At 53.4% G+C, this 19,516-nt stretch overlaps 1 protein-coding gene across 2 annotated transcripts; it reads right to left on the bottom strand.

Moving 5' to 3' along the window:
- Positions 1–2,911: 2,911 nt before the first annotated feature.
- TMEM114 (transmembrane protein 114) lies at positions 2,912–18,835 on the bottom strand. Of its 2 annotated transcripts, XM_004750418.3 has the most exons (4): positions 18,569–18,835; positions 18,216–18,296; positions 7,400–7,537; positions 2,912–6,188 (listed from the first exon to the last, which is right to left on the bottom strand). In XM_004750418.3, exons 1-4 carry the CDS (start codon positions 18,786–18,788, stop codon positions 5,956–5,958), a joined length of 672 nt encoding a protein of 223 aa, XP_004750475.1. In that variant the 5' UTR covers positions 18,789–18,835; the 3' UTR covers positions 2,912–5,955. The 2 variants fall into 2 exon arrangements, with proteins under 2 accessions (XP_004750475.1, XP_012910629.1); XM_013055175.2 differs by lacking the exon at positions 7,400–7,537.
- Between the last annotated feature and the right edge of the window lie 681 nt (positions 18,836–19,516).

The following is a 19,516-nucleotide window of genomic DNA, read 5'->3' as shown; positions in this document are numbered from 1 at the left end:
TTCCTCCTCTCTCTCTCTCTGCCTGCCTCTCTGCCTACTTGTGATCTCTGTCTGTCAAATAAATAAATAAAATCTTTAAAAAAAAAAAAAAAAGACGGAACTGGATACAGTCCGTGTTCATTACAAGTATCCATTTCAGGTTTAATGTGATCCCTCCTTCTGTGCCTGCCTGCCTCCTGTCCTTCCTCCCTCCGGACCTCTCTCAAATAATCAGCGCGCACCTACATCACATGAAGACTGTTCTGGACTGGGGTCCCAGGGGAGTTTGCTTCCTTCGTCCCTGTACACGTCATTGTCTGGCACATAATTGGCTCTTAATAAATTCCTATGGAAATGAATGAATGCATGTGACTTCACCAGATAGCAAAACAAAACAAAACACCAAAGACAGAAACAAAGACGCCCCACACCACCCCCCAAATCCCGATACTTGGCATTTTCGACAGAGCATGGAGCTGACCAATGCCCCCAGGGTGTGGGCTGGCTGGGAAATTTGCTCAGAGAAGAGACTGGATAGAATCTGGGGTTTACACATTTATCCAACAAGTAGTTATCATATGTGCCAGATGCCGTCGCAAGGACCAGCAAGGGACAGGAGAGACAGCGCTCCGGGTTAACACGGAGCACAGAATCCGGGAGGGAAACAGACAAGAAGCAAGGTGCATATCACCCAGGGCGTATCACAGAGCAGTGAGTGCTAAGGTCAAGAAAGCACGGAGGGGGCGCCTGGGTGGCTCAGTGGGTTAAGCCGCTGCCTTCGGCTCGGGTCATGATCTCAGGGTCCTGGGATCGAGTCCCGCATCGGGCTCTCTGCTCAGCAGGGAGCCTGCTTCCCCCCCCCTCTCTGCCTGCCTCTCTGCCTACTTGTGATTTCTCTCTGTCAAATAAATAAATAAAATCTTTAAAAAAAAAAAAAAAAGAAAGAAAAGAAAGCACGGAGGGAGGGGGAATCGGGGAGTCTGGTGAAGGTTGTGGTTTTAGGCAGGCAGGGAAGGTCTTGTTACTTGCAGGCAGGGAACAATAAATGCCCAACCTGTTCAAGGCTGAACAGCGTGAGTACCTGGGAAAACAGTAGTGCCAGAAAGGAGGGGTACGGTTGCCAGATTTAGTGAATTAAAATCCAGGATGCCCATTTAAATTTGAATATCAGAGAAGCAGTACATAATTGTTTAGGATAAGTATGTCCCACCTATTGGGTGGGATATACTGTTCCTGGAAAGGCCCGCAGCTACCTCAGGGCTGCTGTCACCCACCAGGGGACGCCCCTTCCCGGCCCATCCCCTGTCCTGAGGGACCCCGCTCCCCCTGTCCCACATGGTGCCCAGAAGGGTCACCCTGGGCAGCATCTGCGGCCCCCCCCCAAAGGGTCCACATGGACCACTTCTCTGGCTCCGAGGGGTCTTCCACGCCTGATCTGTCTCCACCTCTGGTTTCTCGCTGTCCGTTTGTGTTTCCTTCCTCTCCCTTCTCTGCGGGGGTCTCTCTGGGGCCCCGTCCCTCTCCTTCCTCCTTCCTGCACCTCCTTCTGTCCCTCTGTCCTGCCGCTGCCTGTCCACGCTGCTCTCCTCCACTTTGTCCCCTCCCTGGGCCAGCTCGCTCCTCCTCCTCTGCCTTCCCCACACCCCTCTCTCTGTCTCTGTCTCTTTTACTGTGTTTACGCATTCCTCCGGGTCTCCCTGTATGCGCGTGTGGCCATCTCTCCCGCTCCCCTTGGCTCCAGAGGGCACCTAACCTATAAACGTTCCACAAAGCCCGGGCTGCCGTTGGGCCGACGCAGACATGCTAAGTCTGCATCCAACCTTCACGGGGGCCTAATACCAGTGGCCCAGCTGCTGGGTGTCATGTGCTGGGAAAATGACAGGTGGAAATTCACTTGGGGGGAAAGCAAAGACCACGGATCACTCCTCCCCCCTTTTTTTTTTTACTATAAATGAAATTCAGGGCATTGACTCTGGAGAAGGGTGAGCGGCTCCATGTCAGAGGGACAGAGGGAGGAAGGAGGCGAAGACGCTGGAGCAGGGTCTCAGCCCTGGCCCTGTCACCCACCCTGCCCCTCCCCCCACCCAGCAAGTCCTTCGATGCTCCTCAGGCTCTTCATCGGCAAATTGGGGCTAAAGGTGATTGGTCCGCAAGACCCGGGGCTCCCTAGTGTTAGAAGTCTGAAGCCCAAATGTTAGAAGTTTGGTTTTTTTGAGTCCCAGATGATGTTAATATGAAGGTGGGGTGGAAAACCACACAGGCCTATGCATCCCCTCACCTAGAGATGTCTCCTTGTCCTCAAAATAGAATCAGAATGGAATAGAGTAGGACAGAATAGCACAGAATCCCAAACCCCACCACTGCCTCGTCATGGATCCCAGGTAACCCAGCTACCTCCTCTCTCTGTCCTCTCCACCTACCCACCTCCTATCTCTAGTCACCTGCTACCACACTCCTTCCCCTCTCCTTCTTTCTTCCCTTCAAACACAGGAACTTGTTTCCACCTCAGGGCCTTTGCACTTACTATCTCCTGCTTGGCCTGCTGTTTCCCCATGTGGCAGGTTCCTCACTTAGGATCAGCACATACTACCTCCTCCAAGAGACCTTCAGCACAATGCCTCCTCCTCCAGGAGGCCCTTGCTGACTATCCTTCCTGGAGTAACATCTCTCCTGGCCACCCTCCAACTCATGTTTTGTTTTCCTCATAACCCTAATACTCCCTGAATTTCTCATAGGTATCATTGGTTCACGAGTGTGTGATCTGTTTCCATGTAAACTAGTAAGGGCAGGGATTTTGTCAGCCTTCTGCACGAACATGTCCCCAGAACTTAGAACAGTTCTTGACACATCATAGGAGTTTGATAAGTGTTTATGAAATGAATGAGATTATTTTCAACTATATGGTTAGTTCCTTAAATACACAAGTGCTCTCTTTTATGACAATTCATTTTTATGCCCCTAGCAGGGTTTCATGAGCTCAGCACGATTCACACGTGGGACTAGGTAATTCCCCATCTTGGGAGCTGTCCTATGTACTGAAGGGCGTTTAGCAGCAGCTCTGGCCTCTGCCCTCTGGGTGCAAGGAGACCTCACCTCGAGCTGTGACGACCAAAAACGTCTCTAGACATCGCCAATGTCCCAGGTGTGGAGGGGATGGGGAATCGCCTCAGCTGAGATCCCCTGCCCTGCAGTGTCAGACCCGTTGCTGGACACCGAGAGGGCTGAAAAGGAACGTCTTTGGACGCATTTGAGAACAGGGTCGGCCTCTGGTGCGGTTCCACCATATGACCACCAGGTGGCAGCAGAGACCGCTCTCTTTCTCTCACTAACAGGTTGCCCTCACTTTGCGAAAACTTTCGTTTCTCTCTCTGCGGAACTGATTCTGTAACTCTGCGGTCGCCCCCCTCCCCCACGGGGCCTCGTGGACAATCTGAAGAAAGGGCAGCAATGACCTGAACCCACCGGCAGACAGAGAGCTCCCTGGTATGGGTGTTGGCTGGCAGAAGAGGAAAGAAAATCATTCTGGAATCAGGCAGATCTAAATTTGCACCCCAGTTGTACCCCTTTCTCTCTTTGTACCTTCGGGCTAGTCAGCTTAGCCTGTCTGTGCCTCAGTTTCCTCATCTGTACCCGCCTCACTCCTCTCCATAGTCCTCACCACCAACCACATGTTTTGCATGCCTGTCCATCATGTGGCAGCTCCAAGAGCAAGAGCTCGCTAGTTCCTAGCATGCCATGACCTTCACCAGTGTTTGTTGAGTGACTGAGTGACTGATGGCATGTAGAATAATGCAGATGTGTAATAAGTACTCAGTGAGCATCAGTCATGGTGAGGAGGAGGAGGAGGTCATGTCACAGTAAGGGGGAACGGTGTGGTGGTGAGGACAGTGTCACCATGATGTTGCTAATGGTGCTGTCACCTTGTGACCCAGGCCAATGATCCCCAAACCTTCTAAGCCAGCAGCACTTCCCAGAGGGATTTTCTTAAACCTAAGGCTCGCCAGGCCCTCCCACCCCTTGTGACTCTGAACCCACAGGAATAGGTTGAAAACCTCGGCTGTACCCTGAAATCATCCAGAGAGGTCATTAAACACTATCAGCTCTACCCTGAGGTATGATCAGAGCAAGGATTCAGCCAGGGTATCGGGGTTTTTAAAAGATGTCCCAGTGATTCTAATGTGCAGCCAAGAGACAACCACCCCTATCCCTTAGCAAATGCCCAAGATCAGTGTCACACAGGAGAGGGCCCCAGACCAGCAGCATCCACATCACTGGGGAGCTGGTCAGCACTGAAATCTCGGGCCTCACCGGGACCTGCTGACTCAGAGGGCCCCTAGGGGCGGCCCCCCGCCAGGAGGGTTGGGACACCCCGAAGAGTCTCAGCACACTGAAGTGTGAGAAGCACCGCCCCAGGGGATCTGGATGTGCAGCTACTTTGGAAACTCCCACTCCCGTGGCCAGAACACCAGGACAAAAGGAAGGATGGAACTTTCTGGAAGAGGGAGGAGGGGTTATGATTAGTCCCTGAAGAGCTCCATGGGAATCTTTCATTTCCTCTCCTAGACCACCCCCCCAACATGTGTGCTGAGAAAAGCCCAGACTTATGTTTGCCCAAAAGGAGCCAGGCCTCCCTGGACAACACTCGATGCCAGCAGGGCCAAGGAGGTAGGCGCCACCCCCCACCCACATCCACTGAGGCCACCAGCTCATGGCGTCACCAGAACGCAGCCCGTGACGGAATCCACATCTTTTTTGGCTGGTGTAGAAGCAACCTAAAACCGCAGCCACAAAGAGGACAGAAGACCCTGCGTATACGTGAGCGTGTGCGTGAGCGTGTACGTGAGCGTGTCTGAATTCACCGTCGGAATCTCGCCAGTCTCGGGCTCCAGGCTGTGGAAGTAGGCTCAGTCAACGCATTCATGGGGAAACTGCTTCTACGACAGGTGTGAGATGATGAGGGCTGACAGGTGGCGCTTGTGTCCAGGAGTGACTACTGTGTGTTTGAGTCCGGCTGCGAGTCTGCTGATGCCTCTTCCCTCTTCGGGCGAGTCTGCTGCTGATTCTGCTGATTCCTCCTGAATCTCAAGCTTGCTGATTGCTCTTCCTGCCAGCAGTGAGCTTGCCCTTGGCTCTCCCACAGTCTCTGACGTGACACAGTGAGACGACCAGCACACTGGCCACCAGGAACCTGGCGGGGCTTCCATGTCCAGGATGACTGTTTCTGTTGCAGTACTGAGCCGCTGATCACTGAAAATCATTGCTCCAAGGAAGCCCGGCCCGTTGAGCTCCGGGACAGTGGACGGGACGAGCGTGCACCTCCCTGAGGGGAGGGGGGACACGGGCACCACCTGGTTGGTGAGTAGCCCAGATTTCTGCCCTCATCCCCCTACTTCACACTGTGCCCCAGGCAGGGGTTCCAGGTCCTGTGAGGCCTGTGGCCTGAGTCTGGGGTTCTGCAGCCCCACACATAGCAATCGTGCTGTGGCCAGCCTGCTGGACCTGCTCAGGAGAACTGTGGTAAGGGATTGAGCACTGTTCTTGGAGCAAGGAGTACACTACCAGCTCACTGTGCACCTTTGTGCAGCTTACCTAACCTCTCTGGTCTTTCGTGTCCTTAGCAAAGAAGCGGAGCTGATGCAATGAGCAGGGGTGAGGACTGAAGTGAAGCCAGAGGAGGCCTACCGGGGCTGCATCCAGAAAGTTCTGGTTATGATCAAGGGGCTAATCTGTCATTTCGTGGGAGGTGGGTTCTGCACTCCAATGGCCTCCTCCAGCCCACACGGACACACGCGTGCACAAACACACAGACACACCACACCAGGCAGAGATGACAGCAAGGCCTGGAGCTCAGCCCACAGCAGTCCTCAGGTTGGTCCCACCACCAGTGGCCTTTGAGGAAGAAGAGGCTGCAGCCCACAGATGGATCCCTGGGGCCCCAGGCCAGGCCCCTGTCTCCCACCAGACCAAGCATCAGGCTCATATGGCCTGGTCCTGCCTCTGTCTCAGTCTGAGCACGCGGGCTGCCCCCATAAAGGCCGCGCCAGTGAGCAGCTCGGCGATGAAGCTCATCCAGCCCAGGGCCAGGGACCAGCCAAAGCGGATGTCCACCTGGTCGAGGAGGGCCTTCTCCTCTAGGAGACACAGAGCCTCCCGGAAGGCGGCGGCCGAGTACGCGATGTAGACGCTAATTCCAGCCAGGGTCACCAAGGCTGCAGGAGAGGCAAAGAGAGCAGATCGAAACCCTGGGCTCCTCCTCCTCCTCGCGAAGCCCACCGCTCTAGGTGCCCATGCTCCTCCCGCCACAGGGCCTTTGCCCTTGCTAGTCCGCTATCCGGTGCACCCTCCCTTCCTATTCACTTCCCCCCCCACCCCCAGAAACTCTTCCACCCCACCTCAGCTCACGCTTGGCTTCCGGAACCTCCCCAAACAGGTCAAGTCCCCCCACCCCGTGGCTTCACAGCACCACCCGCTGTCACTGTCCAGATCAGAACTGCAGCTTTGCATTTGTTTGTGAAGTGGCTGAGCTAATGGTCATCTCCCCAACTGGGCTATGAGCTCCAGGGGGCTCATCCTCGATTCCCCCACACCCAGCATGGGGCTGGCCCACGGTGGGTCTCCAGAGAGCTGCGCTGTCCAGAGACACAGCTGTTGGCCACAAGGGGCTATTTCAACTGAAATTAAATTAGTGGAAATGAACATGTCCGCCCTCCTGGGCATCAGCTCCACCTAAAGTGCTCTGCAACCTGGCCTGAGGCCCCCCCAATGGCGCAGCATGGATTAGACTTTCCACCACTGTAGAAAGTCCGAGTGGGCAGGGTGGTTTCGAGAATTAGTCCCTGGGTAAACTCTTAATGCCAGTGTTAATACTAGCAGAGGTCGAGGACATCGGAGCCTCACACTTTTCACCTCCAGACAGTCTTTTTGGGGTTTTCTCTCCATGGATCCCAAGTGCGTGAATCACCTCTGTTCCTGTTCTGGGTTTAAGGAGGGACTATTTCAAGCGCAGAGGAAGGAGGGAGGAAGGAGGAGTAGAGAGGGCTTAGGACACCAACTGTGCACTGGATCCCATCTTTGAAAGCCTCTGTTCTGCCAAACAAAGGGGATTAACCCTGGCATTGCCCAGTTTTTAATCAATCAGTCAATCAGTCAAAGGAAGATGCATCAGAAGGGCAGAGGCACATGAGGGAGAAGGGAGAAGCTTGAGAGAGAAGCCCTCAAACAGAAGCTCTAGGGTCCTCTGTGAAATCAGGAAATAATCCTCAGGACATGCTCCCACCCTCTACTTCTCTCTTGGGACCCATTCATCCCTCCCAGCTGTGATGTCACAGATGGGAAAACCGAGCCCCGGAGAAGACGCCTGCCCCTCCCCAGCTGAGGGTTCACAAGGGGCCCCCATGCTCCGGGCAAGGGGGTCACCTACCTCCAAAGAGGAAGAGGGTCCCTGTGAGCAGGAGGAGGATGGAGACTCGGAGGAGGAAACTCAGAAACCCTGTCATCCCCCCAAACACCATCAGGATCAGGCTGAGCGGCAGCAGAATCACAAATGTCCCATGCATGGCTTAGAAGAGAGAGGAGGACAGCAGGCAGAGGAGAGTTACCAACAACTTTCAGTCAATCAACAAACACTTACCGAGCACCACCTACGGGCCAGCCCCCAGATGCTGGGAGAAAAAAATTAACACCACTGCTACTACCACGTCTGATGACGGAGATGTAACAACATGTCACAAACGACAAGATCCCACTTGTTTTTGTGGCTGAGTAACCTTCCATTACATAAGCTGAAACAAGTCAGATGGAGAAAGACACACACTGTATGATTTCACTGATCCGCGGAATCCAGAAAACAAAACAAACAAGCAAGCAAACAAACAAACAAAAAACCAGACTCTTAAAAGCTGAAAATAAACTGGTACTTGACAGAGAGGAGAGAGGGGGGAGATAAGTGAAACAGATAAAGGGAGTGAAGACATAAACACTTCCAGGTGTAAAATAAGTAAGTCAGGAGGACAAAAACCACAGTGTAGCCAAAATAACCAATACTGTAACAATGTTGCACGATGTGGAGAGTGACTACACCTGTTGCCATGAGGCGTGCTCAAGTGAGCTGTCCGATCCCTGTGTTGCACTCCCTGGAATTAACAAACATTCTATGTGGACTAGACTTCAGTAGTAGAGTAAACTAAGTTTTGGAAGTAACAGGTGCAGAGACATCTGTGCCCGGCTTCAGGTCTCACAAGCTCGTGTCCTCGAGCTCTCTGTGAGGCAGGAACTGCCATGTTCGTTCACATACTCAGCGTGTTTCCTGAGCACTCTATTGAGTAGAGTCAAGCAGTGAACAGATCAGTGACGTGGTTGAGAGATGGTGACAAGTGGCTGGGGTGGGCGGTGAACACGGCCCAGAAGGAGCCGTGGCTTCTCGGAGGAGGTGACATTCAAGCAGAGCCCCAGAAAGGAGTGAGAAAGGCAGCCTGCAGAATGAAAGAAGGGGGGGGGCAAGAGACGAGCAGGTGCTGAGGACCCAGGGAGGGACTGTGCCTGGTGGGATGGAGGCACAGGGGAAGCTGGCAGAGGCGGCACGGAGAGAGTGGGGGGGGGGGATGCAGGAGATGAAAGCAGGGAGCTAAGAGCAGAGCACACACAGGACTGTGGACTTCCCTCTGAGTGAAAGGGGACACCAGGTGGGCAGCTCCGGGCAAGAGAAGCCCCCAGTTTAACTTCCGTTTCTGAAGACCTCTCTGCTTGCTATACTGAGAGTAGACAGCAGAGGGGGCCAGGGGCCGGACAGGTGGCTCCCAAGCTCATGTCCAGCCGGAACCACTGAAGGTGACCCGATCTGGGATGAGAGTCTTTGCAGATGGAATAGAATGAGGGGATCTCTGCACGAGCTCATCTGGATTCGAGGGGGGTCTCGCACGCAATGACTAGTGCCCTGGGAAGAGGCAGGCGAGAACACAGAGGAGAGGCGGTGAAGACAGGTAACAGAGCTATACGGCCCCATGCCAAGGGTTTCTGGGGACTGGTGCCACCACCTGAAGCCAAGGAAGCAGGGTCCAGATTTTGCCTTGGAGCTTCCAGGAGTACCTGCCCCCTGGACGCTTACATTTCAGACTTCTGACCTCCAGGACTGTGACGCAATACACTTCTGGATTTTTAAGCCACCCAGCCTGCCCAAGAAAACAAAGACAAGGAGCAAGAGGACCATCGGGGTATACTGCAATCATCCTGGTAAGGATGAGGGTGGCCTGGGGCTGCTGGGAAGGATTGGATTCCAGGTATATTCTGAGGATAAAACGGGCAATGGTGTTGAAGGTTTGAGAACAAGAGGGACAAGACAAGCAGGAGATCTGGGACCTGAGCGCTGGATGGATATGCTGCCGTCTGCACAGGTGGGAAGATGAGGGAAGAAGCATTGGGTTTGGGGCTCGGTCAGCATGAGATGCCCGCTGGACCAGAGCAGAGGCAACAGAGATAGAGGTGTACAGTGGCCTGGAGCTGGGGCAGGTCCGGCCTCAGGGACCAGGGGGCACCAGTATTACAGAGGTGGATTCAGAGTGGGGACCAGACAGGTTCCAGAGCTCAGCAGGGAGTTCAAGCTCTGAACACCACCATATCGGGCAAGCCCCATGCACGCCTGGCCCCTCGCTCCCCAGACCCTGAAAGCAGCCCCTGCTCTCAAGACCCAAGTATTTCCTAAAGACCCAACCCTGCCTTTCCTCTTCCACATACGGTTCCCCCACTTCCCTCTGGTGCTCCCTGCCTGTCCTGGCTCCCCGTCCTAGGCTGCCCAGCCCGCCAGCTTCCAGTCTTCCCTCCCAGGCTCCTGACCAACTCTCTGCACAGTGACCCATCATCGCATGGGGAACATCTGCTCTGAGTTCCATTAATGAAAATAGCGACTGGCGAGGGCAGGCATGGGGCTGGAGGGGGTGAACAGGTGAGGGGGGGAGGCCAGAGAAAGAACATCCCCTACCCCTCCTCCCTGTCCCCAGATTGCAGGTGGCTGGTGAGTCAGGCGCACAAGACATTAACAAGGCATGATAAGAACTTACAGAAAGTAGAAAAAAAAAAGGAGTTCCATGGAAGTCAGTTGGTGTGGGGGTGGGAGAGAAGAGGGTAGAAGAAATCTGGGGTCTCAGGATCCCAACGTCTAAACATTTGCCACCGTCTTGGCTCTGAGCTTCCCGCCAGCCAAAGCAAAATGGGAAACAATTGCAAAGTTCTTTACCAGCCATTCGTTTACCAAATATTTATTAATTATTGACCATGAATTGGGCACTAAGCATCTTTCAATCCTTTTGGCAGCAAGATGGGGATGAAAATAAATACTTCGCTCTTGCTCTTGAGAACAAGCCCAGCTCAGGTCTCTCCTTAAACTTACGCCCACAGTCTGCTCTGCGCCCCCTCGGCTCCCCACAGCCGCCCTGCCTTGGCATCTGTCACCTAGGATGGAGGGCAGCTCCCTCTTCTCTCTCTCCTGTTAAGCTGCGGGTTCCTTGAACGGGTTCTTCTAACACGATCGCATCCCTGAGTTTCCAGTGGAGCTCTCAGGAGACCGTGAATGCCCAACGGGTATTCACCAACCTCGTTAATTAAGAGCTAGATGGTGTTTCTCTAAGGCAAGAAAATATGGCGGTTTCTAAGAAATGAAAATAAAGCCAAGAAGCTTGAGAGATGATCTCACAGGGGGTTCAAACCATACACTTTCTCCAGCCGGGTACTCTGCATCTGTATTCGGTCTCTGATGCTGGGGCCCTGGGTGTGTCTCTTCATTCGGCAGGAACTCCATTTCCACCTCTGTGAAACAGTGGCTCACGGGACTGCCCTCAGGACCATGTGCCTGAAGACGATGGGGCGACACGGGGAAGTTTAATGTCGGTACCACGTCCCATAGAGTAAGTGCTAAGTGGATCATAAGTCCGCTAGTAAAACGATGGTGCAGACAAGAATCCAGCCTGGCCTCCACGGTGACCCAGTCAATTTGTCCTCAACCCTGTAAAAGCCACCAACCTGTGCAAGTCAAGGAGACAAGAGTAATATCCCTCCCAAGGCTTGTCCCTCCCTTCCTTTCTTCCTTCCTTCCTTCCAGGAAAAATCCTGGGCCAGGAAGTACAACAGCTGGGGTGAAAACCTGGCCCTGGCAGAGGCATCCCCCTATATGGCATTGACTCCAGACCATGTCTGGGAAGTGAAATCATTCATCATTTAGAAATTAATGAGGTTTCCTGGAGAGGGTTCAGCCCCAGCGGCACCACGTGTGAGTTCCCCAGACTTGCTGCGAGCTGACTTGACGTACACGTTCAATTAAATGCCTGGGTAAGAGGAAGCTTCCCGTGGGATAGCTGTAAAATCTCCTGCTGAAGTTTGGCTTAGCTTTCCGTGGTGTGTGTGTGTGCGTGCGTGCATGCGCACACACACGTGTATGTGTACACCTTGGTCTTTGTTATTTTCAGGGCCACAGACCTGGAGCACGGGGATTGATTCGGAGTCCTATACCCATTTCCAGCCACATCTCATTTGAAAACAGGTATCTATAGGCCCCTAATGAGGGCCACGCTCTGCCAGAGAGCCCGGGGACACCGCAGCGGAGAATGTCCCTGCCCTCCTGCGCCTGGAGACCAGGGTCCAGGGCAGGAGATAGACGAGCAGGCAAACAAAGTTACAGGCTGTGATAGGTCATGAAGGAAGCCAGCAGGACGATGCAGAAAAACAGGGTAGGCAGGGATACCTTATTCTTCGGATAAGGTGATTGCATCTGTTTCCTTGGGGGGCATCACAAATTACTACAAGCCAGGTGTCCCCTACAGGAACACCTGTCCCCTACAGGTGCCCCCTACTTGACATTCCTGGAAGCCACAAGCCCAAAATCAAGGTCCCATGATTGCACTCCCCTCCAGAGGCTATGGGGGAGTCCTTCCCTGCCTCCTCCAGCCTCCCAAGGATGCTGGCAATCCTTGACACAGCCTGGTGGCTGTGTCATTCCCACTCTCTGCCCACATCCCCACTCTCCTTTTCTTAAAAGGACCCTTGTCATAGAATGCAAGGCCCACCCAGTTAATCCTTTTGAGGACCAATGTGTGCCCAAAGCCAAGAAACCTTTCGATTCAAAAACACTTTGTTGAGAAAAAAAAAAAAAAGAAAAGAAAAAAGAAAAACAAAAAAGCTTTGTTGTAAGCAAAGGAAAGAGAAAACCCAGAAAGAAGCAAAGATGTTCACGCCAAGGAAAAGGTGACTGTGATTCCCATCATCTTACTGTTCAAAGAACTGCTCAACGGGAAAACCAGGCTTCCAATTCCACAACACCAGCGAGGTCAGGAAGCCCTGGGGTGATTAGTGAAGTAATAGTTGTGCTCTTACAGAAAGCAGAGACAGGGTTTCTGCACAGACATCAGAAAGAAGAAAATCTCAGGAACCATTTCTCAAAGGGGGAAATGTCACAGTGTCTTTATGTTCAAGACTTGTCAGTGTGACCTGCAGACCAAGAAAAGCTCAGAGAGATTCAGTACAGATAGTACCTGGGAAGGAAGTCAATTTTTACATTTTCGTAAATATTTGTTCTAGAATCTAGGGTGACCAGAATGCAGTCGTTTTTAGAATAGGGGCTGCATCTTCCATTCCCTTCGAGCACTCCAGAATGCACTGTTGTGATACAGAAAAAGCAGGACTCTACGACGAGCAAAGACATAGGTTCCAATCCCGATTGCACCTCTTACCAAGCGAATGTCATCGCCTCCCAAAAGCCTTTCTGTTACCTCCCCTGTCCATTGGACCATGGGCCCTGACTTTGCCAAGCTGTCCTGAGCACCAAATGTGAGAATAGCTGTTTCTTTCTTGCCCTCAACCACCTTGGGCTCTACCAGGTAAGAATCTGAATGCCCATTTCGCAGATGAGAAAAGTGAGGTTCAAGGTACTGAGTCAGCTGCTCAAGAAGGTACAGCCATCAAGTCTCAGAACTGGGACGGAACAGCAAAGGAGGTTGACAAATGGGTGGCAGGACAGCAGACAAGGGGTGTTTAACCCAGCCTGCAAATTAGGAAAGGCTCTGGGGGCAAGTGGAGGAGGTCTCAACTTTAAGGTCAGATGAGAAGGCATGGGGGAAAGCATTCCTAAAGAAGGAGATGGCAGGGGCTCCTGGGTGGCTCAGTGGGTTAAGCCGCTGCCTTCAGCTCAGGTCATGATCTCAGGGTCTTGGGATTGAGCCCCGCATCGGGCTCTCTGCTCAGTGGGGAGCCTGCTTCCTCCTCTCTCTCTGCCTGCCTCTCTGCCTACTTGTAATCTCTGTCTGTCAAATAAATAAATAAAATCTTTAAAAAAAAAAAAAAAGCAGGAGATGGCATGTGCCAAGGCCCTGAGGCAGGAGATATCTGGAAGGATACACATGTCCCAGCTCTTGCAGCTGGACAAGCGGGCAGTGCTCCTGTAGTTCCATGAGCCACGCTACAAGGAAATTCAACCAGTGGGACAGTCCTCCCCGGGGCTTGCATTAGAGCAAACACAATAGCATTCTTCTCAGAAGAAATGAAAACAAGACCCACGCAGCCCCCACCTCAACTCCTTCATCCTTCCCTGCCCATACCGAAGTGCTCGAATGCACGTGCTGCCAGTCGTTTTCCCATATATTCATACTTTCCTAGGTATTTACCGATTTCTCGAATTCTAAAGGGCACAGCCAGTCCTACTTCAACATCTGAAAACAGGACGTGTTAGGCCATCCCCAGGTATCTTGCTTATAACACTCTGTAACTGGCTTTTCTCATTCCACGGGATTTCTTGGTCTTGCGTGCACATGAGTATATTCCCTTTGCAGATGACAAAACCTTCCAACAGACAGACGTATCACATGCAGACGCTTAGCCCTATTTCCACCCACAAGCCCCGAGGCTGCCTCTTGCTCTCCGTTGCCACAAAAATGGTTAAGGTGAGCCTCTTAGAAACTCACAGGGTAGACCCCAGAAAGTGGAAATTACGCTGAATATGAATTTTCTGGTTTTTTTTTTTATTTGTTTAAAGTGTGTCCTTGCATTTCAACAGGCACCAGAGGGGCCGCCTGAAGCCCGGGCCTTCGTGCCCGGAGATGCTGACAGTCCAGGCTGCCTACCACACAGCTATCCATGAACCACACTGAGAAATTCCCTCTAGACTGAGGCCACCTCTGAATCCCATTATGTCCCTAGTCCCTTTATTTCTGTCCCCCACCATCTCCTCTCTTGCAATCAGCACCAGGCATCGTGGGAGGGCTGGTTTTAATTTTCCACACCACTGCAACAGCCGGGTACCCAGAGAGACCAGAGACCCAATCCCGTGATTTTCCAACCTCACCACCTCAGAAGACAGGCAGGCCAGGCCTCTGGCCCTCGGTCGGGTTTCTGCCACTGCTGTGCTATGTTGGGCGAGGCGTCTCTGTCTGCTCTAGGTCTGGTGTGCTTAGCTGTGGGATAATCAGCCTTACCTTGTTCCTGGCTCTTAGGAGACACAGCTGAAGTAAGGCATAGGGAGGACCCGAGGTGTAGGTAAGAAGTACTTTCTGTGCCACCTCCAGAAACACTGGCCTTCTGGCAGTCTCTGGAACACCCTGCCCTCAGTCCTCCTGCTCAACTCTGCTCCTGCCTTTCCTCCTTGTAACTCAGATCTCTGATTCCCAGTTGGAAAAGGCAGCGTAGGATGGGGGACCAGGAGCCCAGTAAACAGACAATTATTTATTTATGGACTAAATAAATAATTAGCTCCATTTTTACAGAAGGGAAGCCTGAGGCTCAGGGAGGCAGTGGGACCCAGAGCAGGAGCGGACATGAATGGAGCTCCTACTCTGCTCTGTGCACCCCTGCTAGGTGTTTTGCCTATGGGATCTCATCTCATCTCAGAGAAGCCTGTTTATGGAAGCAAAGGTTGGGCCAGAAGCCACACAGCTGGTAAGATGTGGGACCCTTATCTATGTTGGGACTGGCCCTACTCCTTCCCCCTGTTACAAGGGGCACATCTCACCCCGGCCATCAGCACATCCCATCCTGTGGACCACAGCCCTGGGCATGGGATCCAGGCTGGTCCAAAGAGAAGCCTAATCAGAAGTTCTGCAGACTTGGCAAGCAGAGAGCCTCCTGCTTGGGTTGTTAAGAGGAGAGAGGGTTTATTGAAAGCAGGACCCAAACAGAGGCAAAGCCCAGAGAGGAGAAGAAAGAAATGGAGTTTAATTCTCTGGATTCTGGCCCATTTGAACTTCTCAGTTAAATGGACCGGGAATTCCTTTTCTTGTTTAAATAAAGATGATTCGCATTTCACCAGAAGACTTCTGGTTGGTACTGCTACCCTGGTTGTTTCTAAATTGTGACTCTTTTTTCAACATGGTGCTGAATTTGATGATTCTGTCCTCCTCCACCAAAAGTAATTCCAGTCCCTGGCCAAGGAATCAAACCCAGGACATCCCCAGAGCTAATCTGGAAGACAAAACATCCAGGCAAGGTGGGTTTTTAGTGGGCGCTGGAGTGGTCTGCTTGCTTGGGGTTTGCAGGGAAAATCAAGAGCTCTCTCCCCACTGGGATTTGTCTAGGAGGCTGGCTCGGAGAACACGCTGCTTTGACAACTGTCCTCTCTCCTCTGTGACCCTAGCAGCAGGTCCTTAAGGAATAAAACATCTTCACCTAACAAAAGAGCTTGGGCAAGATTCAAAATTCATTCTGGGGACAAAGAGATTCTGAGAAAAGTCTCCCTCTGGGGAAGGTATGCAGCGAGCATGTGGTCTGAAGGGGCAGCCTGCTCTTTCTTGGATGATATAATGGTAATAATAGCAGCTCCCATTCAAGGGGCACTTACAGAGGCAAGGCACCGCTGAGGCTCTTTAAATACACTCTCCCGTTCCAGCCCTGCCATATCCTTATGAAGAGGAGTGGCAGACATCCTCCCTTTGCCCAAGAGGGACCCACGCTCGGAGAGATAGGGAACATGGCCAAGGCTGCATGTCTCCTTGGCAGTGAAGCTGGGGGGCTTAGGCCTGGGTCTGAGAGTGAACAGATGAACAGGCTCTGAATGTGACTGCTGCCTGTTTCTCAAAATACTGAAGCACACAGGGTTGCTGGCATTATTAAGATGCACAAAGGAGCCAGGCCAATGCCAGTACTAGTTAGTCTGCTTCACCCACAGATGTGATAAGTACCTAAATGCCAGCAGCCAGCCCAGCAAAGGGTCAATGCTCCAGAGATGGGACTGCATCTAAGAGAGGCTGGAAGGAATAGCAAAGACTAGTGTTTATTGAGCACTTACTGTGTGCCCAGTACTTTGATGCAACACAGAGATACTGCAACAACCAGGCATTATGTGAGGTCCCAGGTAAGGACACTTTTTTTCATCCAGCTGATTTACAGAATTCTGACCACGCCCCCCTCATGGTTTTGACATTTCGTTTTGATAGATGTTGACACTGAGTCTCAGAGGTTAAGACACCTGTCCCGCAATCCCAGAGGGTCCTGGGAAGGGTCTGAGCTGGCATCTGGCACCCATGTCCCTCATGTCAAGGGCAGAACTCTTGAACATTCTTGAAACAATGCTCTGAGAACACCCCAAATTGATTCTGGTCAGCTTGGGGCTGGGGACAGAGTTCATGGCACTTCTGCCTTCCTTCAACCTCCCAAATACATTGAGTATCTACGGGACATCTGCCCCAGGACCTTATGCAGGGTGTAGCATCTGGATTCTATCAGCTCAGGAGAGCCAGCTGCTATTTTTAGGAACTGGAGGAGACAGCTGCCATCATGCTGACAGCCTGAAGTTGACCCCGGTGGGAATATCTACACCACAGGAATCGGCAAATGCTTCAAACCAAGACTCCCTCCTCCCCCAGAATGACAATTACTATTTCCCAACACAGCACTGAACTTCTGTTCCACTCATGTTCTCATCATTCATTTAACAAATATGTTCCACCTCTAACATAAGACAACTGGTACTCACTCTCATACCTGCTCAGCAAATCTGGGCTCAGGACCCCACCCCACACCAGGTTCTGGGCTAAATATTGGGGATCAAGCCACGGCAAGACAGACATGGTCCCCATCCTCACAGAACTCATGGTCTCATGAGGGAATCAGACTTTAACGCAAAAATGTCACAAAACCCGGGGTATGAGTAGAAGCTGGTGGGATGGAAGCAGAGAGCTCTCAGGTAGAGGAAATGGCATGTGCAAAGTCCCAGGGGCAGGAGGAAACTGGGCATGATTCAGGAAGCGGCCCCAGGCCAGCATAGCCAAAGAAGAAAAAGCAAGGGGAAGATTGAAACTGAAGAGGCACCCGGAAGCCCTTGTGGGCCATGCTAGCGACTTGATCTTTGTTCCTAAGCCTCAACAAGTCCATCAAAAGCAGCCCACACTTTTCAAGGTCTGAGGAACTCAGCCTTCACTTCCTCATCACATTCTTCCTATGGCTCCTCTCCAAGCCTCAGCTTCTTTGCAGGAAGAATGAAGGTAATCATGGAGACGATACTTAGCTTCACAGGGTAGCAGTGGAGTTTAACGAAAGACATAGATGAAAAGCATTTAGCTCCATGCCTGGCCTCCTGCCAGCCTCAACAAACTCACTGAACTGTTATGTTTAGGTCTCTCCTTTCTCAAGTGCCTGTTCAGCCCATTCACTTTCCTGCATTCAGTCTTCCCACCGTGACTGAGTTCCAAGCACTGTCCTAGGCTCTGGGAAATCAGTCCTGAATGGGACAGACCCAGTGGCCCCAGGGGCGAAGTCTCTGCCCCTAATCTTTCCTGAACGTTCCACAGATACTCACTGCTTCCTGGCTCCTGCCAAGTGCTTGTTCTCAGCCCCGAGGCCGACACAAGGTGTGCGTTCGGGTCTCTGGGCTCCTCTCTTTTCCGCATTCAGCTCCTCAGGCTGGTTTAGGCATCTCTTCAGACTCCCACCCACCCTCCCTCCCGCAGCCTGTCGCTCTGAAATGTGACTGGGCATTTCCACATCTGACCCCGCAGCTAGTCTGTGAGTTTCTGGAGGGCACGACCTGGGTCTTAATCAGCAGCACGGTGCCTGGCACAGAGGAAGCCTGCGATCAACGTTTGTCGAATGAATCCTAAACCACACAGTGTGAGCTGGGGCACAAGAGAAGCCTGGCCCCTCCTCCCATCTCCACTCCCTCTCTGGTACCAGCTGCCCTCCACAGGACCCCAGCCCTGCTCTTTGGAGAAGAGCTCCAAAACCAGTGTCCCGACCTGGGACTCTCCCGAACCCCATCCTCCCAGACTCACTGAGAAGTTGTCGGCTTGAGTCGCTGACGGTCACATTCTCCTGCCAGAAGGGGTTCATCAGCGGCACACACGAGCTCTGGACTAGATGGGGCAGAAGAATCAGAGGGTGCGGACCTGGAGTTGGGACCCCAGCCCGAGGCCTCATCCCCACTCCCCACCTAGATGCTACCCCGGGAAGACGGATCGTGCTGAGACAGCGGCGCCGGCTGGAGCCCTCTACCCGCAGCCCGCTACCCACCTGGCCCAGGCCCCGTCCCCGCATTTTGTGTTTTGGAGCTCAGGGAGGACTGCTAGCCCAGCAACAGGTCCCAGGTGGGCGCGGCACCACGTAGCATCCCCGCGCTCCCCCTTACCCCGGCAGGTGCGCCAGAGGCCGGAGTGCGAGCTCAGAGGTTCAAGCTGGCTGCGGTTGGCGGCCCCCGCCCGGCCCCACGCCCCTGGGCCGCCCCGCTCCAGCCGCTCGGTGTCAATGATGTACCAGAAGTCCGTGCCGATGGCGGCCGCCAAGAGCACAAAGCTCAGTGCCCCGGTCAGAGCCGCCGCGCCCGCCAGCATGCCCAGGTGCACCCTCATGGCGCAGCCGGGCCCTCCGCCCGTGGTTCCCAGCTCCTCCTCCCGAGCCTCCGGACTGGGAGCTGCCCGGCCCTTCGGTCCTCGAGCCCTCCCCTCTCGCCCTAGCTCCGCCCCCCAGCCCCTCACCTGCGCCCTCAGACCTGCACGCGCTCCTCCCAAACCGCTCCCAGCCCTCCGATGCCACCGCCACTCTAAGACCCCCTGCCTGCGATCTCAGACTTCCACCTCCGACTTCGGACCCCCATTCGAGCCTTCATCCCTCCCCTTAGACCTCCCCCCAGGCTGAACGCCACACCTCAGCCCTCCATTCCCACCTCCCACCTGCCTCCCAGGATCGTTGCCCTCGGATCACCTCCGCACCGTCCCCAAACCATCCACACTGTCCCCGAACCATCCTCCCCACCACCTCCCTGCCCCACCCGCCCCTGACCCAGTCTGCCCTGCCTCTCCCTCTCCGCCCCTGCCCTCCCTGCTCTCCCCACACCAGCACCTAGACTCTAGACTCCCCCCAACAGCCCCTTGTGCATGGCGCTTTCCGTCCCCCGCCCTTCCCAAGGCTCCCCGTCCTGCGCCACATGCGCCCCTCCTCCTCTGCGCCCTAGAGAAGGGCTGGAGTTCTGGGTGCTGTACTGCAGGGACAGTGGCCTCCCACAAACTGGGGAAGTAAGACACTGGGGCCCTGTCAGTCTGACAGTCCCACCTGGGGGTTAATCTTCAGCACCCCTCTT

Source organism: Mustela putorius, unplaced genomic scaffold, assembly GCF_011764305.1.
Source record: "Mustela putorius furo isolate JIRA1106 unplaced genomic scaffold, ASM1176430v1.1 tig00004007_pilon_pilon_pilon, whole genome shotgun sequence".
In the NCBI taxonomy this organism is placed as follows: Eukaryota; Metazoa; Chordata; class Mammalia; order Carnivora; family Mustelidae; genus Mustela; species Mustela putorius.
Note: the sequence above shows the minus strand (reverse complement) of the source record. Positions and strands in the feature narration are given on the sequence as shown.